The following is a 23864-nucleotide window of genomic DNA, read 5'->3' as shown; positions in this document are numbered from 1 at the left end:
GTGTGTGTTGATGTTTGTAGATACGTCTGGCCTAAACCGTAAAAACTTGACTTTCCTTTGTGCGATTTATGAGAGCGGTAATATTCCTTTCTGCTGTATGAAGCATGATAGAGTTTCGTTTTGATAAACAGTTATTTGTTCGCGATGGATCAGATGTTAGCTAACGTGGCCTCTCAATCACAAAGTCTCGATTGTGGCTAACACGGTGAGCTAGCTAGCTCAAAGCTTTTATCATAATAGATTTTCACTTCCTTGCGGTACACAGACGGCTCCAACAGGGAAATGGTGTTCACCTCATTTTAATGCGGGTTAATCCTAAGTAAAATGAAATGCTAAAAACGTAGCCAACGACTGGTATTTGACTATCGTGGCCCATCGTTCCCAAATGTTATTTTAGGGGCCCACTAGTTGTTTTATAGTTTTTTTAAATACACTTCAGAAGAAGTATTTGGCCGAAAATGATTTTGATGTATAAAACCCACTATGCACATAATACAATACAACATAATATCAGTCAAGACCCCCAGAAGACCATGGGGCCCCGAAGTTGGTCTATTAAAATGCTCATTCATTTCAAATTGGGCCACAATTGGGCCACAATGAATAGCTTCAGGGCTGCCGGGGCCCCCTCTGGTGCCCTTGAAATGATGTAATGTCGGTTGAATTAATAAAAAGCCTCGTTCCCACAATGTAGAAATTGTATGTTGATTCCATTTAAATTGAATTGGATTGCTTGTGAAATATAGACGTGATTGAATGAAGAATTTCATGAAAAAAGTGGTTTAATTTTATCAAATGTTTTTATTGTGTATGTTTAAAATCATTTCCTGTCAATCATGAAAAAATCATGAAAGTTTGAATGGAACAATTTTGATGGATTTTTGCCCATTTAACATTTTCTTGTGTTTTAGATAGGCCAAGAGATATCAATATGAAATTCTTTATGTCGTATATTTTTATGTTTGATATTGCATGTGGAAGGGTTAAAAACTAAAGTGAATATGGAGATGTTGGTGTTTAATGTCTGTTTGGGAATTAACATGAAAATAGTGTCCATCAAACGTCATTTTTTGTTGATAGACAGGTTTACTAACATATTCAATATTTATGGATGTTAATTTCCTGGGGGACCTAGTCACGATTTATTCCATTAACGGTATTAATGATTGAACTGCAATACTCGGAAATTAAGTCTGCATACATTAATTGTTGCCATGTCGGGAAAGCCTCAGGCAAGCTTTCAGGTTGACATGAATAACCTTTGTTCAAAAGTATGCATAACATTTGAGTATGTTAGTGAACTGGTCTACTGTATCTATACTCTTTCATGCTTCTCCTTTTATTTTTCTCTTTTTTAAAGATAAACTTGAATTCTGGTAAATATAGAAAATAAATCGTTTTCAGCCAATTTATCGAAGATGATGGCCAGTAAGATTTGTTTGCGTTTGTTTTTATTTCACTGATTCAAACAACCAATCTACTCCAGGATAAACAATCAAGAATACATCATAGCAATTTCCTCTCAAAATACTATTCCCATACCAGAGCTCAAGATTAGCTTTAAACGTTCCGCTTTGTCTGTACATTCTGTAATAAATACTCATATTTTATTCTCTTCCATTCCATTCTCTCTTCCACAGCTAACAATTTAAAACTATATTTAAAAGGTTACTCGCATATTACTGTACAGAAAGAGATATGTTGCCAATACGCCGGCTAACTCATTAGTGTTTTATTATAATCTAAATAAAAAAGAAGCCTCTCTATATCATATTTCAGAAATGTATTACAAAATATACGTACATGAACTAACTTCAACTTTATGCGAAAGTGCAAGGAAAAACCCATTCAAAATCAATTGTAGTACATTCTACATGTAAGAAAGGATAGTCCAGAGCATTCCAAAACTGTTTTGCGAATATGTTATTTCCGTAATGTAATTACATTATAGTTAAGTGCCTCAGTACGGTTATTTCCTTCTCCTATTACGAATGATTGTATTTCAATAGTCAGAATGCAAACTGCATATATTCCTAGTTAGGGTAATCCATATTTGTCCTACGTAGCAACACTTAATACATGCAATTTAAATTCTGACTATTGATATACATCTATTCGTAACAGGTGGATGAAATAGTTCGTACCGACGTGCTTCACAAAATATATCCATAAATTCGGTTACATTAAGAAAATGGCCTATACACCACTTTTGCAACTAAGCAGACCTCTTGAATAGTAATTATCTTGAAGTACATGAAGTGAATAGTAGATCTCTTACTCAGCATACCTTTAACAAAATAAACAAATACACAAACCACTCTACCCATACAAAATAAAAGTCTAAATAAATCTCTTCAGTTTAAAGTGGATTACCTATCTGTGATCATCATGATCACGCATATAACATTTGGGGGGGGGGGGGTAACCCATGTCTATAGAATGACTTGGATAAGAGCTAGAATCTTTTTCCGGCTCATCACAATTGAAGATGTAAATCTAAAGATATTGAATTTCTCTCTAATGTACATTACTATGTACACAGTCACCCATACACTACGCTTGTAACAGTATACTTAATGCTAAGTAACATAAATTGAAAGCTCTTGAAAGAAACAAGCACTAAAATACAAAAATTACATTCTTACATCGTATAACAACAATTCCAGTGTTAATCAGATACTTCACACAAATTAGTTTGAACTATTGTTAGCATCTTTGTATCTGATATCCCAATTTTCCTTCTTATAATCATTTTGAAGCATCTACAAATGAAGCCTCTTTTTTCTAAACGCTACACTTATGTAAAATGCGATAGGATTCACTACAACACTGAAGAGTAAAAACATTTTTGTACTTTGCCCTTTAAAAAAAAAAGAGGAAAAAAAAGAGTGCCACACTGTGCGACGACATGATACATGAATGATCATGACTAGGTTTAAAAACGTCCAGCATTCCAATGATTGTATCAATACAACAAGGCCTTGAACAGAAGAAAGATATGGGCTGGGAATTGTGAAGGATATATTATCGCTTTTATAAAGTGATTCACACCACGATTTTGCGCGACTACTATATATCAAGAATACATCATTCATAATATTACCATACGCAATGATTATCTTCTTTTATATTCAATGTGCAATCATGATTCGATATCTAGTAAAGTTCAATTCAAGCGCGGGGATTTTGCCTTACTTAATCTGTGCCCCGTCTTATTTTTTTATTTTTTTTTAAATTTATTTAATTAAGATTTTCAAAGAGAATTTGAATTGTGTGATTTAAACCAAAGAAAGGAAATGTTATATTTATCACTAAATAACTTCCAATTAATTCGAATCAACTACTGCTCATGAAGTGATTGTGACGTCACAATGGTCATTTATGGGATGGCACGCCCGCTCTTGATCATCTGTACTTCACGAGCAAGCTGGCATGTAGCGCAGAATCCACAACAGGACATGGCCACACAGTCATTCATCAGGTTGCCCTGGAGGGGGGAATGTATCATGAGAACATTTTTAACACATTTGATACCGAGTTCTTTCATTGTTATAGGCTTAATATATGGTCCATCCGGTTCCAATATGCATTGGGGTAATATCAATTTAGTTGGACCTTCATTTGGGCCTTCTATGTTTTAAACCAAAACTGAAAGCATAAACGAGAAGAACAAAAATGAAACATCAAACAAACGTCGATTGAAGAATGCCAATCACCAGCAATGGTAATATGAGTTTCATTTCGCTGTTCTATATAAATTATTATGTGCTCCAAATAATGCTTCCATTGATAGGGAATGCCAGAGTATAATTGCACTCTTTATTAACGATCACATAGGTTTACCATAATTGTGATATTAAAAAACTAGAAGATAATGATTCTAGTCAGTTTGTAGAAGATTTATGGGTATTTAAAAAATAATTATGTGTAATAAACCTGCTCCGATAAAGCAATTTCGGGTTATTATAGTCCTTGGATGAATAATGATATTCTTGATTACATGTATCAACGGGACTACACTTAAAGGACCAGGCTGAAGCTAATGAAGAGTTTAAAGATGATTATTATGAGGTTAGAAGTTCAGTTAATAATGTGATTTGTGAAGTTAAAAGAAAGTACTTTTCTGAGGTTGAAACAAAGTATAACAAATGATTAGAAAAACCTATGGAAAAAATAAATATGGCTATTGGAAATATGAAAAACGATAACTCAGCGGATAATGAACTATCTCCGGAATTTTTTTTGACAGATGCTGGATATATAATTTCAGACACATTCGAGCCTATATCTCCTCAATGGAAAAATCCTAAATGTGTTTTTGAATTTAAAATGGGAACTCTCCAGGAGAATGATGTTTTGGAACTATTTTACAGTTTTGGTCCTGATAGTAATTTAGATATTGATTCGAAATTGCTCAAAATTGGAGCATCATGTATTTAAAAATCACTAACCATATTGTTCAATTATTCGATTAAATTTGGAATCGTAATAGATGACTGGAAATGTTCGTGAGTAACACCAATTTATAATGGTGGGGGTTCAAAAGATGTATGCTCCAACTTTATACCAATGTTGATGTCGCACAAATTATGGAAAGGATTATTCAGACTAACTTTCATAAATATTATTTTTCTATATTGTTAATAATATGATAGCTGTCGATCAATCTGGGTTTTTTTTTAAACGTCATTCAACGGTCACATGCTTCCACCGTGTTGTTGATGACTGGTAAAGTTATCTTTCAAAGAGAAGGCAAATTTGTCGATGTCATGGAATACAATCTAAACAAAAGTTAACTGTAGGTTTTAGGACCATATTTCTTCAATTTTTTTAAATGATATTGCTCAAAGTGTTCTAGTGGAAGCTTTAACACATTTGCTGACGAGGTCAAAGTATATCTTTCTGGTTCAAATGGCTGAATAAGAACGGAGATTACAAACTTGTATTGATTATATTAATAATTGGTATTATGAAAATCGTTTTAAAAATAAATATTTCAAAAACAAATGTCATGCTTATTGCACGTGATAAAGTATGGAACCATTTATCGTTCAATATTTAATCCTTCAACACATTTAAACGTACACATATGGAGATAAACTTCTCATGATTTTATAATTATATCATATTTAAGCATACCAATTGAATTGTCAAATATATATCATGGATACATACATACTCTTAGTACTCTCCATAAATAAATGTACCCATCCCATGGAGAAAGGGGAAAAGATGGGGGAAATAAATTTGAATTAGCATGTGCGCGCGCTTAAACCGGGCCCCTGGCTAGAATGCTTCCTAAGGGAGTGGAGAGTGTGTGCTGTATGAAAGTGCAGGATCGTATCGGGTATAGGCGCTGTGGTCGGTTCGACCAAGAAGTTACCAGTGTAACGGGGAAAGAGCTTCAGGAGAAAAAGTTTACAGGAAAGGAGATAACTTACACTGATGTTGTGGCGTGAACGTACGACTGCACGCATAGAAATGCCAGCATTTGGGATGCACATTGGCACACAGCAGGATTCATTCATGTCAGCTGCCAGCATGCAAGGGTAACATGGCACGAAAATGGTACACAGACCTGGATAAAGCATGATCAGTCATTTAGTAGGTAGTCAAAAGAAATCAAAATAAGAGTAGCTTGTTCGTTAGACTCTACTTTAAATCCTATACAAAAATCTCTACTTTAAATCCTATACACAAATCTGGATGCAAGAAATTTTGTATGTGTTGTACTTAAACGATTTATATTAAGTTAATGTTTTTCATTCTTCAATATGAATTAAAATTACCGTAGGTGTAATAAGAAATCATACTGCATTCGTTTTCAAGGTGAATTTATCGAATCATCATTAGTATTCATAGTTGTATTTCATCTGACTTGTATCGAACTTTTGTAATGTGCAGCCTCCCCTGACCCAAAAGAGTATGGAAACAAGGAAGATGAATAGTCGAATAATGGTCAACATGAAGACTATTTTTGTAATTAATTGCCCCACTTCCCCCTACACCTTTTCCAGTTCAGTTCAGTTTGGTTTATTATCATATCGCAGTCTTAGCTGAATTACATGACAATTTACAATCAAATAAAGATTACATCACATTTCATTTCAAAATAACATGTTCCATAGTATAATGCATTTATATGAAATAAAAAAAAGGTATATACAAAATAGATAATTTGCATTTAATATAATGAATATTAGTTAATCTAAGAAACATAAATACTGACAGTTTTACACCAGGGCCCAATGTTATAAAGAGTTGTGATTCATCCAAATCGATCTCTAGTCCTCTAATCAATCGCAATCTTATGCATCTCTTATGTACATGGTTGCGATTAATGGCAACTGTCTCTCTCATAACGTTTTTAAGAGACAATACAAAGAAAGGCTTTTACAATATTATTCGTTTGAGTTATCTGTTGTTTGTTGTTTATTTCAATATTAATTGTTATATCTTTGGTTTGTATGGGATTTTTAATTATTATTCTGCTTGGGTCTACTAATTTCATCCTATGTATTAACTTTACTTCTCATCTTGCCTTTAATTCTCTCCCTCAATTTCGTTCCTCTCCCTCTCTGTGTGTCTCTCTCTGTCTTTTATATATTGAGTGAATAAATTAATTGATATGAATTGAATTGTCTATAAGACGGGGCCCTGGATTGTACTGTCGATTTAAGCTAACGCCATTGACTTACAGATGGTCATATCATCACAGCATGCGCATACATCGGTCGTCCATTCACGAGGTGGGCCGCGAGGCATCATGGGAGTCCCAGTCACTTGATTCACCTACGTAACAATGAATTCATTTGAATTTGGATTGAATTCATTTCCACAAAACATGACATGGAAGTGTACAAAATGATACGAGACTCCATCCAGTGAATCGATTAGCAATCTGAAGTGGATGCCAATTGAGAAACGTTTTTAATTTCAGAGTGTAAATGTGATGTACAAATGCACACATCATTTGGCGCCATCCTATTTACAAGAAAGGTTAATTAAAGTAAGTGACATTCATCAGCATAATACAAGGCAGGCAGTTGAAGGTTTACTTTCTGTGCCAAAATATAAAACAGAATGCTTTAAACATAGCCCCCTCGTTTCTTCAATTATAGCATGGAATCAGTTGAACAGATCATTGCGAATGGCAAGCTCTGTGAACACCTTTAAATACATGTCAAACAATCTTGCATTATCGATTCCCAATAAGATAAAATGACAAGAGGAATTTTGTTTAGTGTCTGTTTTCCTATAGCACTGAATGTAGGACGATATAATGCTTTTCAAACTTAAAGAATGATTTCATATAATTTATTATCAGTTATAAATACATTTGTATTTTAATGTTATTTAAGAGTGTACATTAAATTGCTACACTAGATTACATGCATTAATTGTTCATATTATTCAGTAATTTACTATCCTGTAATATTTTTTGTTGTTGTAAATATGTATATAACAATTGAACTCTCAAAGTATATGTTGCCTTTTTTTCAAGGTCTAATACTTACCGAAATATTCTAATAGTTACTTTTCATCGGATTAAAAAACTAATTACTGTCTATGCTATAATGTTAAATAAAAATATAATATTTAAGCAACAACGTTTTTTTGAACGAAAAAGCAAAGCAAAACAAAACAAACAAACCATTCTTTTATTACGAGGATACAAATACTTTGTATATGTGTTTATACATGTTCTTATTTATTGTTCATTGCTGTAAAAGAATGTATGTTAAAGATTTTGTTATTAATATTATTATATATTTGTTAAACTATAATATACCTCATTATGGTTAACAGGGCCTCATGGAAGACGACCGTTATTGGTGATAATAAGTCACCCTGTCTAAATATCAGAAATAAATAAATAAATAAATAAATAAATAAGTTGTGGGATAACAGAAACTATATCTACCTAGGTTACCCCCTTGAACAATATCAAATCATATACGTACACAAAGTAAATATATGACAAATTGAATTAGAATTGCAGTTAAAAACCACAAGTCTCTCACTATATCTTAAAGCCCAAGTCCACTCTAAAAATAACTTACTTTCAATAGAAACAGAAAAAGCAGACTAATCGATCAAAAATAGTCTGAGCAAAATCGGATAACTAATAAGGAAGTTATGAATTTGTAATGACATTAAAAACTTTGAAAATCACTAGACAAATTGGCAACTCACTCATGAGTCTGTGATGTCATGTCCTCACTATCCACTAATTATTTTCTTTATATTAATGATAAAAATTCCTATTTTCTCCTTAAGAATCTTATTTCTTCACACCAGCATCCAAGTTAGATTAATAGTAATATGTTTTTGTGTGGATGCAATAATATAGAGTAATTTTTTCCAGTTAAATCATGAAAAATGTGGATTTTGATAAAAACTATTTATATAAAAATCAATAATTATGAATATAGAATATTCAGAAAATAGTATACATTTTTCAAAGTTCATAAAAGATTTTGTGAAATGTCATGCCTGCAATATGATACATATCATATAACCTGGGCAAAGGCATGGGGAAATCAAGTTTTGGGGAATAAAAAGAAATTAATGGGATTAAACCATATAGAGCAATTGCTAAATAGTGAGGACATGACGTCACAAACTGATAACCATCTTGGCAATTTGTGTTGTGATTCTCATTGCTCCATAGTTTGATTGTTGAACGCCAAACGAGGTAGCAGCAACTCCGGTCTTTTAACGTCTTTCGGTATGACGCGGCCGGGGTTCGAACCCACGACCTCCCGGTTGTGAGGCGGACGTTCTACTGACTGAGCCAACACACCGGTTCACCGATTTTGCTCAAAATTTTTTTTGATTGGTTTTTCTGCTTTTATTGCAAGTAAGTCATTTTTCGAGTGGACTTTTCCTTTAAACACATACATTTCTTTACTTAGACACATAAGCACACTCACACAACCCTACACACATAAACGCAAACACAACGCACACACACATACACACACGCACACACACGCGTGCGCGCGCAAAGCACGCACACATACACACGATAAGCCTGACTTGTAATATTTGCTTGAATGTATTACTCAATAAAAGTGACTTATATTTCACTGTAAAGGAGATTTCAGATATTATTCATGTGTAATCTTTTACCCTAAAACGCACGGTGGACAAGTCCATATATTAGCATAGTTTTGCAAATGCACCAGTTGTAAAACAAAGTATGAAACTTTCGGGGAAAAGGGACCAGCGTTTAGTGATTATAAACATAGCGACGGATCATTAAATGTTTGCTGATGATGATGACAATAGCAATAATGATAATAATAACAATAATAACAACATTAAAGGTAATACTTGATAAATGAATAAAATAAACAAATAAATTAAATAAATAAACGAAAAAAATAATAATATTGTACACACTATGAAAAACTAAGATGCTATAGCTCACCTAATGAAAGTATGAAAGGGCTGAGCAGTGACCCCTTTTTCAAAAAGTACTCGATTGACATTTTGATAATACTGGATTTGACATTATAGAGGTTGAATCTTAGCATCCTGATATTTTCAATCTGACATTTGGAATAAGTGGTCACTCCTCTGCCGTTTTAAATGGTGATTTAACCTTTTATGTTTTTAGAGTGCACTAGGTAATTGGAGAAATGAAAAACATGAAATGTATTTCATTTCTCATAATAACTAGTACGATACAATCTCCTACTACCCAGACACTATGCACACCTACTTAAATGGATAGTGATTTTTCAGTGTTTTCATAATATATTGTTGTACCCCTGTCACACCGAGCTCCGATGCCAGAACGACAAGACACCAATCATGAATTTCTATTAAGGCGAATAGAAAAAAAAAGAAATCGTTTTGGAGGCGTTGTAGCGGTGTGGCTGAGATATTAGGTTTGACGTCAATTGGAGTCTAGACTATGTGTATTTATCGTGGGAGCTACTATCTGAAGTACTTTTCGTCTTTCTTTTTCATAAATTGTTTAGCTTCCTGTATTACAAGGCAAGAGGGTGCGTGTAAAAAGGGGAGAAGGGAGAATAGAGAGATAGAAAAAGAAAGGGGGAGGAAGGGTGATATAGCCTAAATAGAAAAACAGTACGAGTGAGAAAAAGAGACAGGGAGAGAGAAAGAAAGAGAGAGAAAGAGAGTGAGAGAGAGAGAGAGAAAGAGAAGGGGTTGGTTAATCAACCAATATACAGTTATCAACAAATATTATGCGGAAAGAAAGAAAATTAAAATAATAAAACCTTAACTGAATCACATATATATTCCATTCGAAGAAAAGGAAAGTAAACAGGATTAAATTTCCTAAACGTTCCGCATGACCCTATATTTAAAGGGTGGCAGAAAACATTCAAATGTGGTTTATTTTTAATTCGATACCAGTGATTTCTAAATGTTGCAGAAATGACTTGATTTTCCGTGATTTTTTTTCTCAATTTGTTGGTAAAGTATACCTTTTTTTATGCGTTTGTTGTAAAATTACAAATTCCAAAATTTACAGTCAGGCAAAGAAATATGCTCATTTAGAAGCCTTCATGTCGGGGCCTGCAGTACAGCGGGCTCTGGGGCTCTAGCCCCCCCCCCCCCCCCCTCACTTAAAAAAAGTATATATATTTTTATATCAGATGTTAACCATAATAATAAACATAATTATAGGCATTTCTATAGCGCCATCTATCTAGAAATTCTATTCCGAGGGCGCATTAATTATTACCCCGGCTTTAGCCTAGCTGCCATTACAGCGCTCCAACATTTCATGGAATTCCTGCCATGTACCTCATCTGCGTCGAGTATGGCAAATGAAGATTAATGCCTTGCCAAAGGATATTGGTGCCGTATCGGGGATCGAACCACGACCTCTGAATTTCACGTCAAGTGCTTAAACCACTCCATTACGACACTTCTACTATTTATTTTAATTTTTTTTCCCACTAGGTTTAACCTAGTCAGTGATTTTGCAACTGTTTTCCTTTAGGACTCTGCAAACATAAACACATGCAATGTCGAATAATAAAGATGATGATATAACACCAACATTTTTTGGGGGTCTCGAAATTTGGATATTTGATTTTTTTTTTCGTTGGGGGGGGGGGGGGGGGGGGGGGGTAAGGTCACCTTTTTTAGGTCAGCCATGGGCATAATTTGTTTTTGTTATTAATATTATTATTATATTTGTTAAACTCTAATGTATTTCAATATGTTTAACAGGACCTCATGCATGGAAGACCATCGTTATTGGTGTCACCCTGTCTAAATATCAGACATATATAAATAAATAAATAATAAAAATTTAAATAAGTTGTGGGATAACAGAAACTACTACCTAGGTAACCCCCTTGAACAATACCAAATCATATACGTACACGAAGTAAATAGATGACAAATTGAATTAGAAGTGCAGTTAAAGACCACAAGACTCATCACTAATTCTTAAACACATACATTTCTACCCATAGACACACACGCACACACACACGCGCGCGCGCAAAACACGCACACATACACACGATAAGCCTGACTTGTAATATTTGCTTGAACGTATTACTCAATAAAAGTGACTTATATCTCATTGTAAAGGAGATTTAAGATATTATTCATGTGTAATTTTTTACCCTAAAACGCACGGTGGACAAGTCCATATATTAGCATAGTTTTGCAAATGCGCAAGTTGTAAAACAAAGTATGAAACTTTCGGGGAAAAGGGACCAGCATTTAGTGATTATAAACATAGCGACGGATCATTAAATCTTTGCTGATGATGATGACAATAGCAATAATGATAACAATACAGGTAATACTTGATAAATGAATAAAATAAACAAATAAGTAAATAAATTAAATTGATGAACGAAAAAAATAATAATATTGTACACACTATGAAAAACTAGTATGAAAGGGCCTGAGCAGTGGCCCCTTTTTCAAAAAGTGATCGATTGACATTTTGATAAAACTGGATTTGACACTATTGAGGTTTAATCCTAGCATCCAGTGGTCACTCCTCGGCCGTTTTAAATGGTGATTTAACCTTTTTATGTTTTTAGAGTGCACTAGGTAATTGGAAAAATGAAAAACATGAAATGTATTTCATTTTCTCGTAATAACTAGTCCGATACAATCTACTACTCCCAGACACTATGCACACCTACTTGAATGGATATTGATTTTCAGTGTTTTCATAATATATTGTTGTACTCCTGTCACACCGAGGACTCCGATGCCAGAACGACAAGACACCGATCATGAATTTCTATTACGGAAGTAGAAAAAACGAAACCGTTTTGGAGGTGTTGTAGCGGTCTCGCTGAGGTATTAGGTTTGACGTAAATTGGAGTCTAGGCTATGTGTATTTATCGTGAAAGCTACTGTTTGAAGTACTTTTCGTCTTTCTTTTTCATAAATTGTTTAGCTTCCTGTATTACAAGGCAAGAGGGTGTGTGTAAAAAGGGGAGAAGGGAGAATAGAGAGATAGAAAAAGAAAGGGGGAGGAAGGGTGATATAGCCTAAATAGAAAAATAGTACGAGTGAGAAAAAGAGACAGGGAGAGAGAAAGAAAGAGAGAGAAAGAGAGTGAGAGAGAGAGAGAGAGAGAGAGAGAAGGGGTTGGTTAATCAACTAATAAACAGTTATCAACAAATATTATGCGGAAAGATAGAAAATTAAAATAATAAAACCTTAACTGAATCACATATATATTCCATTCGAAGAAAAGGAAAGTAAACAGGATTAAATTTCCTAAACATTCCGCATGACCCTATATTTAAAGAAGCCTTCATGTCGGGGCCTGCAGTACAGCGGGGCTCTGGGGTTCTATCCCCCCCCCCCCCATCCCAAACAGCTTCCGGCGCGCTTGCGCACACATTAAATAAACATAAAGATATATGTATACATGAATGTTTTTGCGTACTCTGAAACCCGTTTGAAATATTTTTACTTCAATCATTAAGCTCTCTTTCTTTGACTAGGAATTGTATTTTGTCTCATTCGTTACCTAGAGTTTAGCATCTCTGATGATTGTATCATGTCGATAGCCCTACGCGAGCTGGAATCAGAGTACAGGATATTTCTGATGTAATTTTTGTTGTATAATTCAATTATTCATGTGAACGTATAGGAAACCTAATGACCAAACACCTGAGACTAGTCGAACAAATAAACTTAAGCGTTAGAGAGAAAATGTATTTGATAATAGGGGCAGCCAGCAAATTGCTCTTTTCAAAATGAAAAACTATTTGGGAAGTCTCGTGCTACCAACTTTATTATTATTTTGAATTTAACATTTGTTGAGTAATTCTTAATACGAGGCCGAAGCGCGTTACATTTCATCTACTTAGCATCACCATGGGGATGGGCAGGTAGCATCACCATGGGGATGAGCAGATAGCATCACCATGGGGATGGGCAGATAGCATCACCATGGGGATGGGCAGATAGCATCACCATGGGGATGAGCAGATAGCATCACCATGGGGATGAGCAGATAGCATCACCATGGGGATGGGCAGATAGCATCACCATGGGGATGGGCAGATAGCATCACCATGGGGATGAGCAGATAGCATCACCATGGGGATGAGCAGATAGCATCACCATGGGGATGAGCAGATAGCATCACCATGGGGATGAGCAGATAGCATCACCATGGTGATGAGCAGATAGCATCACCATGGGGATAGGCAGATAGCATCACCATGGGGATGAGCAGATAGCATCACCATGGGGATGTGCAGTTAGCATCACTATGTAGATGGGCAGGAAGATACTAGCATGGTATCCATCATGGTATTGTCAGTCATCGTTAATACGACAGCGTTTCTAATGTATACTAGCATGGTATCGAACCACGACTTTTGAATTTCAAGTCAAGTGCTTAAACCACTCCATTACGACACTTCTACTATTCATTTTAATTGTTTGTTTCCACTAGGTTTACCCAGGCAGTGATTTTGCAACTATTATCCTTTAGGGCTCTGTAAACAGAGACACATGCAATGTCGAATAATAAAGATGATGATAAAACACCAACACTTAACATGATCTTTCTCGAGTGAACAATGCTAACTGAAACTGAAAGCCTCTGTTATGTAATAGGTGTCAACAGTAGTGGGTGTCATCATACTGTGAGCACGTGGTGGTGGAGACAAGTCTATCCACTTAGCTATACCGACTCTTAGATATGAGAACTATTCTTGGTCAAGTTCTAATTACCATTCCAATTTACCCTTTCTATAACATCTTCAGCATCATTTTCAGCATCATTCTGATCAATATCATTTACCATAAACATCATTATCATATTTATTATTATCAGTATCATCATCATCATCATCATCATCACCATCATTATCATCATCATCATCATCACCATCATTATCATCACCACCACCACCACTACCGCCATATCATCATCATCGACTGAGGTTTTAAATATTCATTATTTGAAGCATCCCAGATTGAGGAATATGTGTGGCTTTCTATAAAATAGAATAATAGATAATGATACGTAACAAGCGGATGGCCTGTAAAACACTAATAACAACCGACTATATTGGTATCCTGTATGCCTGAAAAAATGGTTGTTCTGCTACATAATAAGTTTATGTTCTATATTGCGTGTTTTTAAGGGGAAGTCCACTCTGATACCAAGTGGTTTTTAATAGAAGCAGAAAATGGGGGAACATGCCAGTGAAGTTTGAGTAAAATCCGATAAAAACAAAATAAAAACTGTTGAAATTCCGATCAATCAGACACAAATTGGCAGCTCTGTGACGTATCTCCCGTTTGCACCAAATATTCAGAAATGTATATTTTTGCCCTGAAATGTTTTGTCAATCATAAATGCACCCTAAAGAGTAATTGTTGAAAATATTTTTTTTATTCAACCCCTGTTATAGAACAAACCTAGTCCTTCATCAATAACTCTGAACATGAGAGTTCATGACATTTCATGTACAGAACAAATTGGAGAGGAGCTCGTGAGATACTTCATGGAGAACCACCTTAACTCATAGCCTGCCATGAGGTTGCATGCACACTATCGTTATAGTGCTTTGTACATTCGAGCAAGCTATTGGTACGCTGCCATGTGCGTGCGTGCACACTTTTGTAGTAGCAGTTGTTCATGCCCATTGGACTGTGCTATGTGTTTTGCACTTGCTATTCATTTAACCGTCGCGTTAATCAGATTATCCCAATATAAACTTGGCACTCCGTGATTTGGGGCTTGGCACAATGGGGATTAGCCCTGTGGCATGACAAGAGTTAATAATAAGGGTGGGCTTCCCCTTTAAGGAGAAAGAGTGATGATTGAAAACCTACCTGTATGATAGTCTGAGAGGCCGGGATGGTTGGCTGGATAGTTATAGGTGCGTTGTTTGGATAAGCCTCCATCTTGATCTGGCAATATTTACCATGAATTTAAAAAATAGATACAAAATTAAAATAATACAAACAGATGAAATAACATAAGGTTAAAATTCGTAGAACTGTTGTATTCATAATGTGAAAGATCCTGGGTTCGATAGGTGCTAACATTCTTTGACAGAAGGGTTTCTTCCCATATTTGTCCATCTTGAACCAGGTGTAATAAAAGGTCACCAAATAATGGGTTGCTTCTATCTGTCTCTAAACATTATTTCAAAACTTTATCATTAACATTTATTACTACTGATGTATGCTAATATTAAACATTGAGCTAAGAAAGAATATTTCAGATTGAGTATTAAACGGTTACCGTACATGTAATTTACCTATAAATACGTTCACGGTTGATAGAACAAGCTGTACTCTACAGTGAAATGACACCTTTCAAAATCACGCTGTACATGTATGAAGAAATGTATTCCAATCTCAGAAACTGTCTTCAATTTCAATGAACCCTTTAAACACACGTTATAAAACATGAAGTTAGTAAGAAATACGCCATACCTATGATATATGCAGAATAACTCACCGTTTTCTTGAGTGAAAAGTAGGATAAATCCGAATACTACGTGCGAGAGCTCACAATGAATGCGCAACTGGTAGAAATATGGCGATTCGGCTGTGTCGTTTATGTGCGCACTGTTCTCATTTAAAGTTCAATAGCACATCATCGCACCAATACACCAGGTGTGGCCTTGAATAGCTGGCTGATGCACTGGGAGTCACCGTCGTTTAATAGCAGATATAATTATTATTTTATGCGTTATCATTCATTCATTACTAGTTATTTCATCATGTATTGTCATTTATCATTTTCATTATTTACTTTATTGTCCTAAGTTATTCTTTCTGTCTTTCATTCACTCTTTCTTTTACGTCTTTTTTTGGCCGGTTTTGTTGTTGTTGTTGTTGTTGTTGCTGGTTGTTTGTCAGAGATTCTATTGATATAAAGCACACCTAAGAATGTGAGTTGAAGCACCCCCTCTCAGTCTCTTTACATGTCAGATATGTTAATATATTATATCAAGTTGAATAATCCACAATTACATACATTATAGAGTTTCGCAGGCTAATAAACATTTACGATTATTCGGGCACCTTGCTGTCCGAATTTAACAATATTCAGACACCTTGCTGTCCGAATTTGACAATATTCAGGCACCTTGCTGTCCGAATTTGACAATATTCAGACACCTTGCTGTCCGAATTTGACAATATTCAGGCACCTTGCTGTCCGAATTTGACAATATTCGGGCACCTTTCTATCCGAATTTGACAATATTCGGGCACCTTGCTGTTCAAATTTGACAATATTCAGACACCTTGCTGTCCGAATGTGACAATATTCAGGCACCTTGCTGTCCGAATGTGACAATATTCAGACACCTTGCTGTCCGAATGTGACAATATTCGGGCACCTTGCTGTCCGAATGTGACAATATTCAGACACCTTGCTGTCCGAATTTGACAATATTCGGGCCCCTTGCTGTCTGAATTTGACAATATTCAGGCACCTTGCTGTCCGAATGTGACAATATTCGGGCACCTTGCTGTCCGAATGTGACAATATTCAGGCACCTTGCTGTCCAAATTTTCGGGCACCTTGCTGTCCGAATGCGACAATATTCAGCCACCTTGCTGTCCAAATTTAACAATACTCGGGCCCCTTGCTTTCCGATTTGACAATATTCAGGCACCTTGCTGTCCGAATTTGACAATATTCAGGCACCTTGCTTTCCGAATTTGACAATATTCAGGCACCTTGCTTTCCGAATTTGACAATATTCAGGCACCTTGCTGTCCGAATGTGACAATATTCGGGCACCTTGCTGTCCGAATGTGACAATATTCGGGCACCTTGCTGTCTGAATTTGACAATATGTATCCCCCCCCCCCCCCACTCAGTGTTATTTAGGGCACGGGTGGCCAACCCGCGAGCTCTTCTGGTGCGGCCCGCGGAGCAGTGAAAAAATACTTAATAAATGAAATGCAGCCACATATAGCATAATATGCCACATTATAGCAGCGATAAAGTAGGGCAAAACGCAGCTATCTCTAATATGTCCATAATTTGATTATTTTCATCTTTCACAACGCTTTGACTCGTTACTTGGTGATACACTGACTCCTCAAATTCCCTCTCATTACATTATATTAACGACATTAATACCCGCATTAATATCACTCGCCGTGTAAATTTCAGTTTCTAATTTCCGCACGCAGTAACAACTGTTGTGATACACTGACTCCTCAAATTCCCTCTCATTATATTATATTAATGACATTAATACCCGCATTAATATCACTCGCCGTGTAAATTTCAGTTTGTAATTTCCGCACGCAGTAACAACTGTTGTGAATCGAGAAATAATGTTTGAAATGCCATACTTGTTTTCAAACTTACAACTCTTTTCTCCCGCCGTACAATTTTCTCATGAATCTTAATCGTAAACTTTATAGTCAGTCCCCTTCCCTCTACACCGCGTTCAATTAGATGTACAGTGTACAAGTAATACATTTAGGATATTCTTTCTGCCGTGTCCTTGATTTTGATTGAAATAACAACCAACATGGCAACGACCTCGAGACCTGCGAAGAAAAGGAGAGTTTCTGATGAAGGCAGAAACTTTAAATCAGATTGGTCTCTAAAGTATTTCTTCATAGAAGAGAAAGGTGGACCACTTTACCTCATTTTCACCAGAGTATGTAATGGAGGTTAACAACATAGTAGAAAAGTGCAAGCCACAGAAATCACACTAAATATAAGCCTTAATTTGTTTTTCTCACTGATCTTGTTGTTTGTTTGTTTGTTTTTGCAGAATTTCAGGTGTGTACACGTATTGCATGAGTGTGTGTGGGGGGGAGGGGGGAGACTAGCTACGGCCCGCCAAGTTATGCTAATCGTTAGCTGTGGCCAGCGAGCTTTAAAAGGTTGGCCATCCGTGATTTAGGGTACGCGTATGCTCGTTCCCTCTTTTTGAAAGCACCCTCTATCTGAGGACTGCCAACATTTCCGAACCCCCCTTTCGCGGGCTCTTCCTGCCTTGAAGACTCCCCTAAATACGGAAAAATGCTCAATGTACCCCCCTAAATTCGTAATAACTTCTCAGGAGTCCAAAGAGATGAGAGGAAAAAAAAAAGAAAAACACCCCCTTTTTTAAAGAAATCTCCGGGTGAACAGTCAAATACACCCCTTTTTTTACAATTCTCGGGCCGGACTTTGTTGCACGAAAAGTACCCCTTTACCGGACATTTTGGCAACACGCATGCGGTCATTCCGATCCTGGAGGGGGGGGGGGGGGCAGGATATGTATATATATAATATGAAAACCCAATGGTATCTAACAAAAGATACCTTTACCCGAGTGATGCTATATAGACCTATGAATACAAACATCATCAAAGTTCATATCTTATGGCTCTTGTTCACTGACCACCTCTACATCCGTTGAGTGATATGTAGCAATACACTTTTTTTTTTTTTAATACCAATCACAGAGATGAAACCTCTTTTGCAAGTGACTAGCGTATAGGCTCTGTTATAAACATGATGCATTAGGGAGAACCTAAATTAAAAAGTCTTTGATCACATTCTATACAGATGGATAAACCTACAATTTTAAAATGGAGAAAGAAATTTAGGAAAGAAGAGAGAAAGAATAAAAAAACAGTCTCATATATCAAATAACTTTATTTTGTTACACTAATGACGAACCGCCTACTTAATTCAGGCCCAAATGACCCCGCCCTCCCCCTGTCTGTGTGTATGTGTATCTCAAATACAGCGAACCCGCGGTCCTATACCAGAAAATATTCAAACTTGCCTATCTCGAGGGCGAGGAAATTTGATATTTATAATGAGAGATCCATACAGCGGTAGACTAGAGCACAGTGCATTACACAAGACTTGTCTGTCATGAAAATCAAGTCCACTTTCGGTGACTGATAATGCCTGGTATTGGGTAAACTCCAGAATGGTATTATATTCCCCATGAAAACCCACTACTATGAGGCTTTACCAAGTTACATTTATGGGGTCGGGACTTAAACTATTGGAAATTTAGGGCTCACTCTCTCCAACTCGTTGAAGAATCTTCCATGGCAAGGCAATACTTTTTGAGGGAATTATTACCTGCAATAAGTGAAGGGTCAGGGGGGTTCGCTCATGAAAAAATGTGCTATCAACAAGGTTTTATTAGGGTATATAGTGCTTCCGACATTTAATTCTCTGGCACTGGCGAAGAGAAAAAAAATCGGATCGGGACGCAAACGATTGCAAAATGAAGGGTTGCCCCTCTCCTATAGGTTGCCGAACATCTTATGGAAAGGCGATACTTTCTTGGCGATGCCACGAGTAACAGGACGGAGATAATGTTGAAGAAAATGTTGCTATAAACTGGGTTTTTCTTAGGGTTAACAATGTTTGCGATATTGCTCTGGCATTTTCCTGGAATTGCTCTCCGCTGACGGCTGGTTCCGCGATAAGCTGGGAATTGATGATCAACTAGTTGCGATGAGTTTAGACGTAGGTGGTGTATGATGTTTTTCGCAAGTTCGACAACTCCACTTCCGCTGAGGTGTACACCATCGGCCTGTAGGTGGATATCGGGATAGATGGCGCTGTTGTCAATCAACTTCCAACCTCTCTCATTGGTCAGAAGTTTCAGCTGTACGTTAACAGCGTCGACCGCCTTTCGCCGGCTATGTGTCTCCGGGTGGCGTTCTTTTTTTCTGCGGCACAGATTGGGGTTAAGTACGTGTTGAGCCTATGGGAAAGTTTAGGGTTAGGGTTAGGGTTAGGGTTAAATCAAGACCTCTTTAAAAAAAAAAAAAAAAAAAAACCCAATCTGTGCCGCAGAAAAAAATGATGCCTCCGGATAACCATGAATGCTGCTTGTTAGAGTGATCGCACTAAATTCGGTCTTCGTCACAATTTCTTCACAAAGTGACGAGATCTTAGTGACGATTTGATCCTCATCATCGTGAAGCAGGGGCGTAGACAACGGGGGGATGAGGGGGATGCATCCCCCCCCCACCTCACAAGGTGGGGGGGGGGGGGATGGCATGTACAATCATCCCCCCAGGTTTTGGGGAATGATATTTGCTTACTTAATAAGTCATAATGATGATAATAATAGTAATAATAATAATGATAACAATTATGATATTAATAATAATAATAATAATGATGATGATAATAATATTCCTATTCATTATTGTAATTGTGTTTATTGTTATTAGCCGCATTCACACGGTGAAAGCCAATTCAGACGGTAAAAAAGAAAATCTTACAAGTATTTTGTGGTTATCTTGTGGTTTGGAAACCACAAGATAACCACAAGATTAAACAGGCGCGGATCTGCGGGGGGGGGGGGGGGTTTAGGGGGTTTAACCCCCCCCCCCCTTGGGCGGCCCAAAAAACAAACCAAAAAAAAAAGGGAAACAAAAGGGGAAAAAATGAGAAAAAAAGAAAGAAAAAAGAACGCACGCTGGAGAGAAACCCTTTCAAGTGCAAATATTGTGAGAAGATATTCAACTCATCTGGTAACTTAACCAAACACATGATAACTCTGGATATAAATGTGTATTTAACTGTTACTTGATTTAAAAAGACGTTATCATGCACTGCTTTTTATGGTCTCCATTGTGTTAATAGATGCCAGGAAAACATCACTTACGGGGTTCAAATAAACACCCCAAAAAAAAATCGGCCTTCGCGGCTCGTGGACGATGCTCCGCATCGTCATTATTGGTCAACCTCCCCCCCCCCCCCCCCCCCCCCCCCCCCCCCCCCCCCTTAGCAAAAAGCTAGATCCGCCCCTGAGTCACCCCCCCAGGTGTACGAACCTGTCTACGCCACTGTCGTGAAGGGTCGGGGACATAATGTAAACGTGTGGTTTAAACAGGGTTTTAAAAAGATTAACACTGTTTGCGACATTTGGTTCTCGGGCACTGGCGCAGCTAATACGTATAGACCGGGACATAAATTGTTAGAAATTTAGGGCTGTCGACTCTCCCCAAATTGGTTGACGAATCTTTTATGGCAAGGCAATAATTTTTGGGAGAGTTCTCTTGAAAAAATATGCAATCAACATGCTTTTATTGGGATAACAGTGTTTGCGACATTTCGGATCTGGACGCAAATCGATGCAAAATGAAGGGTTGCCCCATCCCTACACGTTGCCGAAATTGTCATGGTAAGGCAATACTTTTGGGGGAGTTATTACCTGCCCTCCCAGGACCAAAATCCAATTGAAACCAGTTGAAATCTCCAACTGGTTTCAATTGGTTTCAACTGGTTTCAATTGGTTTCAATTGGTTTCAATTGGAATAGAAAATTTCCAGTTGAAACCAATTGCCGAACTTGAAAATATTGTTATGGGTACTCATTTCCAGTTCAAACCAATAAGAAGTGCAACTGGAACCAGTTAGGTAATTTTCCCAGTTACTCAAATTGGTTCCAGTTAGAAGTCATTTCCAGTTACCCAACTGGTTCCAGTTAGAAGTTTAACTGGAAACAGTAAGATGATTTTCCTGTTACTCAATTGGTTCCAGTTAGAATTCATTTCCAGTTACCCAACTGGTTCCAGTTAGCATTCATTTCCAGTTAGAAATCATTTCCAGTTACCCAACTGGTTCCAGTTAGAATTTATTTCCAGTTATATACCCAACTGGTTCCAGTTAGAATTCATTTCCAGTTACCCAACTGGTTCCAGTTAGCATTCATTTCCAGTTAGAAGTCATTTCCAGTTACCCAACGGGTTCCAGTTAGAATTCATTTCCAGTTACCCAATTGGTTCCAGTTAGCATTCATTTCCAGTTAGAAATCATTTCCAGTTACCCAACTGGTTCCAGTTAGAATTCATTTCCAATTACCCAATTGGTTCCAGTTAGAAGTAATTTCCAGTTACCCAACTGGTTCCAGTTAGTATTCATTTCCAGTTAGAAGTCATTTCCAGTTACCCAACTGGTTCCAGTTAGAAGTCATTTCCAGTTACCCAACTGGTTCCAGTTAGAAGTCATTTCCAGTTACCCAACTGGTTCCAGTTAGAATTTATTTCCAGTTATATACCCACCTGGTTCCAGTTAGAATTCATTTCCAGTTACCCAACTGGTTCCAGTTAGCATTCATTTCCAGTTAGAAGTCATTTCCAGTTACCCAACGGGTTCCAGTTAGAATTCATTTCCAGTTACCCAATTGGTTCCAATTGGAAATATTTCCAGTTACCCAACTGGATCCAATTGAAATCAGTTAATTTGCATATTATATGCTTGTGTGCAGATCAATGTTTTATGTAATTTATTTTGATTTACAATGTACTTATTAATTAATTTTCATTTGCAAGTAGTGCATTTGTTTTAGATAAATATAAAGATTAATTAGCAATGATAAGCATGTTCATTAGTAACATATTTTTGTAATTACACAGATTAAAATTTGATTAGTAAAACACTAACCATGTACAAAATACATCAAATACAAACATATATAATGGCAATGCCTTCCTTGTTAAGTATATTATGTGGTCTGCATAGTATAATGCCCTTTACATTGTACTCAATGTAGACACATATAACAATGTTTCTGTGTTGACATGAGCGATAATTAGTGCAAGAGCTAATTAACTTATAACTAATTAAGTTTATGCCAACTGTAAGTTTCAATTGGATCCAATTGAAACCAATTGAAACCAGTTGAAACCAGTTGAAGCCAACTGGTTTCAATAGGGAAATTGGAACAACTGGTTCCAGTTGAAACCAATTAGGCAACTGGAACCAGTTGGCAATTGGTTTCAATTGGTTTCAATTGGTTTCAATTGGAACCAGTTGGCAACTGGTTTCAATTGGAACCAGTTGTTCCAATTTCCCTATTGAAACCAGTTGGCAACTGGTTTCAATTGGTTTTGCTCCAATTGGTTTCAACTGGATTTTGGTCCTGGGCTGAGGAAAGGGTCGGAGATATGCTCATGAAAAGTGTGTTATTAACAGTTTTTTTGTTTTACTAGGGTTAACATGGTTTGCGACAGTTGATTTTCTGGCACCGGCCCAGCTAATACGTATGGGATCGGAATTTAAATTGTTGGAAATTTAGGGTCGACTCTCCCCAACTCGTCGTCGAAACTTGGTAAGGCAATACTATTTTGCCAGTCGCTGAAAACGAAAAGATTTTGATTTTGATTCGTTCCATTGTCTGTATGAATAGTTATATTTTATATTTCTCTGTTTTTCTTCACTTCTCAGACCTCCTTTTATCTAGACGCCTAAAAAATGAATGTTGATTTTGAAATCGAATGTGAAAAGATCAAAAAGAAATCCGTTCATTTTTTTGCATCTGATTGTACCGGGAGCGTTATTTTTTTCTGCGGCACAGATTGGGGTAAGGTGCGTGTTGAGCCTATGGGAAAGTTTAGGGTTAGGGTTAGGGTTAAATCAAG

At 36.7% G+C, this 23864-nt stretch overlaps 1 protein-coding gene across 2 annotated transcripts; it reads right to left on the bottom strand.

The window, feature by feature from the left end:
- Nucleotides 1-1712: 1712 nt before the first annotated feature.
- Nucleotides 1713-16134, bottom strand: LOC105445931 (cornifelin homolog). 2 transcript variants are annotated; one of them, XM_030992953.1, is made up of 5 exons: nt 15934-16134; nt 15325-15402; nt 6699-6792; nt 5442-5578; nt 1713-3487 (listed from the first exon to the last, which is right to left on the bottom strand). In XM_030992953.1, exons 2-5 carry the CDS (start codon nt 15394-15396, stop codon nt 3380-3382), a joined length of 411 nt encoding a protein of 136 aa, XP_030848813.1. In that variant the 5' UTR covers nt 15397-15402; nt 15934-16134; the 3' UTR covers nt 1713-3379. The 2 variants fall into 2 exon arrangements, with proteins under 2 accessions (XP_030848813.1, XP_030848812.1); XM_030992952.1 differs by having other exon boundaries at nt 15959-16130.
- Nucleotides 16135-23864: the final 7730 nt, after the last annotated feature.

This window comes from Strongylocentrotus purpuratus, unplaced genomic scaffold (genome assembly GCF_000002235.5).
Source record: "Strongylocentrotus purpuratus isolate Spur 01 unplaced genomic scaffold, Spur_5.0 spur5_scaffold_20, whole genome shotgun sequence".
Lineage (NCBI taxonomy): Eukaryota > Metazoa > Echinodermata > Echinoidea > Camarodonta > Strongylocentrotidae > Strongylocentrotus > Strongylocentrotus purpuratus.
Note: the sequence above shows the minus strand (reverse complement) of the source record. Positions and strands in the feature narration are given on the sequence as shown.

Excerpts from the sequence above, each read along its gene's own strand:
- LOC105445931 (XM_030992953.1), bottom strand. The coding sequence starts at position 15,396 with ATGGAGGCTTATCCAAACAACGCACCTATAACTATCCAGCCAACCATC. Across the intron at positions 6,793-15,324 it reads CCTCTCAGACTATCATACAG|GTGAATCAAGTGACTGGGAC; the intron begins GTAGGTTTTCAA and ends ATTGTTACGTAG. Across the intron at positions 5,579-6,698 it reads CTGTGATGATATGACCATCT|GTCTGTGTACCATTTTCGTG; the intron begins GTAAGTCAATGG and ends TGCTTTATCCAG.